The 7,862-nt window shown below is 38.3% G+C and overlaps 2 protein-coding genes across 3 annotated transcripts; one reads left to right on the top strand and one right to left on the bottom strand.

Moving 5' to 3' along the window:
* On the top strand, nt 346–1,629 carry LOC104766631 (nuclear transcription factor Y subunit B-7-like). 2 transcript variants are annotated; one of them, XM_010490548.2, is made up of 2 exons: nt 346–1,300; nt 1,540–1,629. In XM_010490548.2, exons 1-2 carry the CDS (start codon nt 648–650, stop codon nt 1,547–1,549), a joined length of 663 nt encoding a protein of 220 aa, XP_010488850.1. In that variant the 5' UTR covers nt 346–647; the 3' UTR covers nt 1,550–1,629. The 2 variants fall into 2 exon arrangements, with proteins under 2 accessions (XP_010488850.1, XP_010488851.1); XM_010490549.2 differs by lacking the exon at nt 1,540–1,629 and having other exon boundaries at nt 346–1,505.
* On the bottom strand, nt 1,900–7,862 carry LOC104766630 (NAD-dependent malic enzyme 1, mitochondrial). The gene is made up of 19 exons (XM_010490547.2): nt 7,558–7,862; nt 7,362–7,458; nt 7,152–7,270; nt 6,893–7,060; nt 6,613–6,741; nt 6,458–6,518; nt 5,905–6,008; nt 5,746–5,829; nt 5,304–5,410; nt 4,960–5,071; nt 4,187–4,300; nt 3,972–4,037; nt 3,588–3,660; nt 3,409–3,495; nt 3,202–3,256; nt 3,033–3,104; nt 2,658–2,720; nt 2,451–2,565; nt 1,900–2,199 (listed from the first exon to the last, which is right to left on the bottom strand). The coding sequence occupies exons 1-19, from the start codon at nt 7,720–7,722 to the stop codon at nt 2,125–2,127; spliced, it is 1,866 nt and encodes a 621-aa protein (XP_010488849.1). The 5' UTR covers nt 7,723–7,862; the 3' UTR covers nt 1,900–2,124.

Below are 7,862 nucleotides of genomic sequence, written 5' to 3'. Positions count from 1 at the left end.
TTGAAGCTCGATCTATGGTTTCAATGGAGGAGAAGCGCCTAACCCTGTCTTTTCCCACTAACACATAGACCTCTAACCAGAATATTTCGGCAGCTGCCATGGCTGCCGCATCCCTCCTCTGTTCTCACATCTCTACTATATCCAAAAAAGATTCTGACACAACCTTTGCTGTTGACACCTCCTATCTTATTTTCTCTGCATACATCGTCTTTACCATGCAGCTAGGCTTTGCTTTGCTAACCACTGGTTAGTGGTTAGCAAGTGTTGTGTCAACAGCAATTGTTGTGTCAGAATCCTTTTTGGATATAGTAGAGATGTGAGAACAGAGGAGGGATGCGGCAGCCATGGCAGCTGCCCAAGTATTCAGGTTAGAGGTCTGTGTGTCAGGAACAAAATAGGAAAATAAAAATTCAAAACACTATTTGATGACAATATTTTACATGATTGCTATTTTCTTACTCTTCATTCTTGTTTGGCAAATCATCTAAAAAAAAAAAAAGGAGCGAGTCGCATGGAGTTCCAAATTTGGTTGGCAAGGTATCCATAAATAGACAAGTTGCCTAGTTTCATGCACTAAGCTTACCCATAAAATCAGATAGATCACATGGTTGCATCAATCATAAAAACAAAGAGAGAAGGAGAGAGACATGACTGAAGAGAGCCCAGAAGAGGATCATGGGTCTCCTGAAATAGCCGAAACGAATCCAGGAAGCCCTTCTTCAAAGACCAACAACAACAATAACAACATCAACAACAAAGAACAAGATCGGTTCCTTCCCATTGCTAATGTCGGAAGGATCATGAAAAAGGTTCTTCCCGGTAACGGTAAGATCTCGAAAGAAGCCAAAGAAACCGTTCAAGAATGCGTCTCGGAGTTCATCAGTTTTGTCACTGGTGAAGCTTCTGATAAGTGTCAGAGAGAAAAGAGGAAGACCATCAACGGAGATGACATCATTTGGGCCATTACAACTCTCGGATTCGAAGACTACGTGGCTCCATTAAAGGTTTACCTCTGCAAATACAGAGACACCGAGGGAGAGAAAGTTAACAGCCCAAAACAGCAACAACAACAACAAAGACAACAGCAACAACAGATTCAACAACAGAACCATCATAACTACCAGTTCCAAGAACAAGACCAGAACAACAATAACATGTCATGTACTAGTTACATCTCTCATCATCATCCTTCTCCATTCCTACCCGCCGATCATCAACCATTTCGCAATATTGCTTTCTCTCCTAAATCATTGCAGAAACAGTTCCCGCAGCAGCATGATAACATTGATTCCATTCACTGGTGAGAGACTTTCGTTTTTATTTTTATTTTCTTTTTCTTTTTTCTTTCTATAAGTTATATGCTTTCTTTACCTTTTGTGAGAACAATCTTGATCCTTATATAAACAAACTGTTGCTATATAGACACATTAGATACGTACATCGATCTTGATATTTTCAGTATTACCCATGTCATGATTTTGTGTAATAGAATGAATACTTATTCATATATTTTTCGGATAAAACTGAATCACACAACAGGAATATGTAGCAAGTCAGATACACAACTAACTGGGTTTCATATGGTGAATATTTGGTTTAACCCACGGTAAGTATAAATCTAATTCAGTGTTGATAATCCAAAACTTTGAACCTTTTTTACCAAGAAAGTGATACTTATCACCTTACTATTTGAAAGTTACGAAAAATGTTATACCTGAAAAATGTCATGTATCTCGAACTAGTTGATTTTGGGAAATAATTTGTTGACACTAAAGAGAATGGTGTTCATTGTTCATCACTGCTCATAGTATCTTATCACTCAGAGCACGATGCAATAATATAAAATTATAAACTTGAGGGCCCTGTAAGTATAATGTTGCTGCTATGAATCTGATTGGATAAGAAGAAACCCAATTATCTTATTTTTTTTACATATTAATAACATAGAAACTGGAAACTATGAATCTGATTGAGTAAGAAGAACCCAAATAATTAACATTTTTTTTTTTACATAAAAACAAGAGAGAGCAGCGATTATGAATCTGCTTGGGTATGAAGCAACCACATTATGAATTTTTACATATAAATAAGAGAAAGTAGACTAATTCATTTTGGGAACCAGATTTAGTCATCTTTGTAGACCAAAGTCGGATACTCTGGACTCCACATGTTGTTTTCCACGTACTCCATCAGCTCCTCCTGCGAAACGCACAACACAGCGTCAACACAATTAACATTTCGGCTTAGTTTTTGGTTGGTCTTTATATTCTCTACTGGAGACATCAGGTAAGCACTATTCTTTTACTAGCATATAACCAAACTCATATACATTCTATGCAGAATACGATTTGATCATCAGGAGTTCCAAATAGACCAGAGGCGTTATTTCAACGTCTTTTCTTTTCCCCATAGTTTCTAATTACACTATAGATGGTCATAAGCTGAATTACCTCATTAAGCTTCTGGAGCTCTCGAGCGTCCATTTCCCTATATCCGCCGACCAGATCCTCCTCAATCGCTTCCTTAATCACCGCAGCTGCTATTCTTTTTGTTATGTCTCGTATCCTGCAATTTCGATTCCACAAACCAGATATAACAACATCTCTATCAAAACCCTTTTCTTATGCAACACGAAGAATGTGCTTTTATTGTGTCACCTTGATATTGGAGGATATATAATCCCCTGTAGCACTTCTTCTTCGCTCATGTATGCTGCTAGGCTGCAGTTGTTTAGCGGAACAGTGTCATGATTCAACATTCATAAAAATTACGGGAATTGATTTATTTCAGTGTCTTCTTATATAAGAAGATCTACATCAACTAGTGTACGAAACCTCAACCATACTTTGGTCACTGTCTCGTGGGTGGATATATGTTAACAGTCCATGACATTAGCCAAATAGGTGATTGATAATTTGCACACAATATTTATAATTCTCTGAATATGGTCTATATTAATATATATCATGGTACTCTTAAATAAAGATAAAATCAGTAAAAAATTAATGCACTAGATAAGGAAAAGAGCTTACCACTCAGATGCGGCCTGAAGCATACCATCCGAGACGATGGGAGCACCAGATAGAAGAGTACCAAGTCCAATACTACATAAAAATTTACAAGATTATAACTTTTTTTTTTCAGGATGTTATTAATCCACCCAGTCAAGAGTGTATGCAATTTTTTCCGACGAAAACTAACCCCGGAAATAGGTACATGTTGTTTCCCTGGTTGCAATGTCCTACTTGACCATTCCCTGCCACAAAAAATGTACTATTATATTAAACCAAAGCCTTACAGAGAACAAATATCTAGTAAGGTCAATTTATTACATTACTGAAAATAAAGGAGCAGTTAGGATTTTCTTCCCATATAAAAATGGACAACAAATGATGCAGTGGTACATACCGAATTCCACATTCTTGAATGGGCTTCCACTCGCAAAAATCATATTCTCGCCTAATATAGAAAATGCATCTTGAGGCGTGCATTCAGCTGTAATTTTAAGCATAAGTTACTATATCAATTCTGACAAGAATCACAAATAACTACAAACCATCTCAATGCAAACGAAGGGAACAAATTACCATTTTTTGTAGGGTTTGACATTGCAAAAATAGCAGGTCTTGTCGAGGTTGAACCTTTCATGGCTTCTAAAACCTTAAACACAATATCCCAACAATGACTTCCATATGTCAGATTCATGCAAGCAAGACGCACCAAAACTTCTTACAGCATTATGAATCATGCAAGCAAGACGCACCATTGCATCTTACGGCACTATGACCTATGCTACAGTCGACTTGCTCATTCATCTAAATAGCAGTTACCATGGAAACCAGATTATGAGGGCAGTGGTGAGTGGTCACTAAGAAATACGATATTTCATTTGCTCGCTTATCTAATTAGCTAAATCAATGATTCTGTTGCATAGCATTAGATATGTTTAGGCGTTTGGCAGCTTTCCTTACCTCTTTTGAGAATAACCCTCCAACGGCAGATAAACCAAGAAGCACATCAGGTTTAACTTCACGAACCTAGCCACCAATGAAACAGAAAACCGTTAGTTTCTTACTAGTATTAAGCAGGAAAACATTTTAAGGGAGAATTTCTATCAAACACCAGACCCATTGCCAAATTAGATATCGAATACTGGATGGATATATTGATAAAAAGAATCACAGACCACTTCCACAAGAGTTGCTCCTTCTTTTAATCCCTGACGCTCCATTTCTTTAGTCTTCCTAGCAAAAGGCTGAGCCTCTGGGTCAATATTTTCTCGTCCTTCAGTGATAAGACCCTGATTTAAGTGCAACAAAAAGAGTTAACAACTTCAGCTCCTTAAGCTATTGGACCAACAGGTCCAAAACACACGACAAAACAAAAGGGATGATGAAGTATTTGGCAAGCAGTAAAGGAAACCAGAGGGAAATCGCTTGACAGGGTTAAAACATCTTATTGATACACATTCCACATCGGTGGGATAAAGAAATAATCAATGCCATATAAAGCACCACTGGTCCCCCCACTCATAAGCTAGCTTTTGTGGTGGGTTCTACCTTTGGGCTTTATTGGCTTGGTTTAAGGTCCAATATGGACTAAAGTGGTATCAAAGCGTAACAAATGGTATCAAAGCACTCGATCCTTGGACATGCGACGTCCGGCTGGGGAGGAGAGAAACGGGAGAGGCCCAAAGTAACAGCCGCCCGAGTGGACGTCGCTGTCTAAAGGGGGCGGTAATGATACACATCCCACATCCGCGGGATAAAGAAATAATCAATGCCATATAAAGCACCACTGGTCCCCCCACTCATAAGCTAGCTTTTGTGGTGGGTTCTACCTTTGGGCTTTATTGGCTTGGTTTAAGGTCCAATATGGACTAAAGTGGTATCAAAGCGTAACACTTATCAGCTCCCTAAGCTGAAAATCAATCACACCACTATATAATAATAAATATACCTGAGCATCAACCACCCAAAATTGACTTTGTGCACTATCAAATGCAGTTTCAGTATTTCCCAACATCCGCGCCATTGTCTTCCTTGCAGCATTTAGAACACCGATTCCGGCACTGCAAAAATCAAAGATTTTTACAAGGAAACTCAATATTCTGACATAACTATTCTAAGTTGACTTATGCAGTGATGCAGCTGAAAGATTCCATCTGTTAAATCCCTTCAAACAATCCTCGGCCAGTAAATAAATAAACAATAATACCAAGACCAATTTTTTACAAATACAAATCTCTGGTAAACTAGGACCGTCCAGGAAAGACTAGAAAATAGCAACAGAGAATAGCTTACCTTCCAGCGCCAGCAACAACAATCTTCATCTTAGGAAAATCAATCATAGGCCGCCCCTGTGCTCGAACTGCTCCAAGAAGACCAGCGATTGCAACCCCTGCAGTCCCCTAAGCCAGATCATGAAAACATATTAGTCAAAACATAAAAAAAAAACAAGATTTTTGTATCAACATTTAGATTTCCAAAACCCCTTCTTGTTGTCTGTTTTAATGGATCTGATTTTATGAAAAAAGATAAAGAAAACTTGAACGATAAAATGATGGTTAGAGCACATAATATATGATATTTTAAAAATAATAGTGCCTAATTATTTCAAACATTGTAAGTGCTCCAGCAAAGGCCAGGCAAACTTAACTGACACATTGACCTAATATAATACTTCAGAGCTAAATAATGGTATTTCATCTTTACAAGAATCGTTTTATGGCGGAAGACTCATTACCTGGACATCATCATTGAACATTCGATTGGTGTATCTATACCTCTGCAATAATTTGAAAGCCCACTTGCTCTGGAAATCCTCAAACTGTGGGTAGAAACACATTTAAGTTTCATAATAAGAAACATTTGATATACCAAAGATCTATGAAGCATCGGTTACCTGCACAATAACATGTGGCCACCGGGTATACACTGCCTCCATAAATTCATCAATAACAGATATATACTCGTCATCCTCTAAACGACGTTGCTGCAGACCCAAATCTGTCAAAATAAAACCACACACAGTAAGAACGATTACATGACAGAGGATAAGCTATTCTCGTTCATGTCTCTGAACGATTGGAAATCCCTAAACCATGAAAGAAAAAAATAAAATGTCGGACAACCAAATTATGTTGTTTCAAAGACAAAGAAAAAAAGACATAAATGATATGACAGACTTTTACACAATACTATAAAGACCTTTGACATTTTAATATATGTATGTATGCATACACAAAACTCAACTATGCATTCTTTACCTCATTATGTAAAGAGATTAAGAGACAGATAATAAATATGCTTCACCATACTAAAATCGCAAACATCAGCAAACAGTTATATTATATTGTATGTAGTAGGAAAGAAGAACGCCGTTAAAATATTAATCCTATCGTAGACATCTTATGATAATGGACTTTATAAAGGTAAGAGGGGGAAATGAATCTTACACATGGGGTCCTTGAGTAGTTTTTCATTGTTCGTTCCAACATCAATCATGACAGGTAGTACCTAAACCAGCATGTGCACGCAAGTATTGTATCACATCATCATAGAGAAAAATAGAGATGGGGAGGAATAAGAAAATATTAGATGCTGCAAGTACCCGTTGAGGATTTATTCCAGCTGCGGCAACGTATAAATCAAGCTTCCCAACAGCAATTCCAATTCCATGAACACCTAGATCTCCAAGACCCAAAATCCGGCTTCCATCGGTAACAACAATCATATCAACCTAAATGTATAGCAAAACGTTATATCAGTAAACAAATGGTCACTAGAAGATATACCAGTTTCTTGGTATACAGTAAGAGAAAGAGGGTAGAATGGGTTGAATCAGTCAGCCAAACATAGTTAAGCACAGTGTCGTCATATATATGAAGGACCTGTTCAGCTGGCCAGTTGTAAACCATGGACATCATTTCACCACGATCTTCAGCACTAAAATACATTCCTCTAGGCCTCCTAAACAACCCACTGTAGTTCTGGCAGACAAGACCAACCGTAGGAGTGTAGACTATTGGCGCATACTCCTCAATATTGTTAATCAAAACCTAAAACAACGGGAAAAAAAAAAAATAACGTTAACAGCCTCTTCAGAAAACAACAAGGCAAGCGATGTGAGCAAAAGGTAAGTGAGTTAACCTTATAGTACATGGTCTCATTTCGGTCATGCAAGCGATTAAGGATTCGCCACTTAGCCAAAGCATTAGGATCAGAAGGTCCATCTCTTGCTTGCTCCTCCAGCCTCTTCAGGTCAGTCACTGGTGAGAAAAGTCAGATCATGTCAAATGAGTAAGAAACACTAACAGGCAGGGAAACATAAACAAAGGTTCCAGTAGCAAGTAAACTCACTAAAACGCTGAATTTGCTGCTCAGAATCCATAACATTAGGTGGAAGAAGTCCTCTAAGATCAAGACGGTTCCTCTCCGTCATCGTAAACGCAGTTCCCTACAGAGAGAGATCGATTCCGATTACACAAGATCCAGATTCGTGTTCACACTCAAAATCCAAGTTGAAGAAAGAGAAGCTCAAGTACAAGTACAGTACCTTGTTGAACCAAGGGTCATGGAGGATATCGAGACCTTGTTTATGGACGATGGTGGGACGGTGACCTTCGGATGTGGTGAAAGATCTGACGGAGGAATAAAGTATCCTCCGATGGAGAATTCGGCTGAGAGAAGAGCTCAGCCGGAGCTTATTGGCCATGCCCATCGTTATTCGGAATCTATTGCGAAGGTCGTACCGATCTGGGATGGAGATTATTTTTTTTTACACACAGCTCAAACTGGACAAGAGACTCTTGAGTCTTGACTCTCCGTGTGGGGTTGTTTTTTATGATGATTCTTCAATAT

Source organism: Camelina sativa, chromosome 19 (genome assembly GCF_000633955.1).
Source record: "Camelina sativa cultivar DH55 chromosome 19, Cs, whole genome shotgun sequence".
Lineage (NCBI taxonomy): Eukaryota > Viridiplantae > Streptophyta > Magnoliopsida > Brassicales > Brassicaceae > Camelina > Camelina sativa.
The sequence above is the reverse complement of the archived record's forward strand: the minus strand, read 5'-3'. Positions and strand labels throughout refer to the sequence as shown.

Excerpts from the sequence above, each read along its gene's own strand:
- LOC104766631 (XM_010490548.2), top strand. The coding sequence starts at position 648 with ATGACTGAAGAGAGCCCAGAAGAGGATCATGGGTCTCCTGAAATAGCC.
- LOC104766630 (XM_010490547.2), bottom strand. The coding sequence starts at position 7,722 with ATGGGCATGGCCAATAAGCTCCGGCTGAGCTCTTCTCTCAGCCGAATT. Across the intron at positions 4,301-4,959 it reads TTTGGGTGGTTGATGCTCAG|GGTCTTATCACTGAAGGACG; the intron begins GTATATTTATTA and ends CACTTAAATCAG. Across the intron at positions 2,200-2,450 it reads AGCTCCAGAAGCTTAATGAG|GAGGAGCTGATGGAGTACGT; the intron begins GTAATTCAGCTT and ends TGCGTTTCGCAG.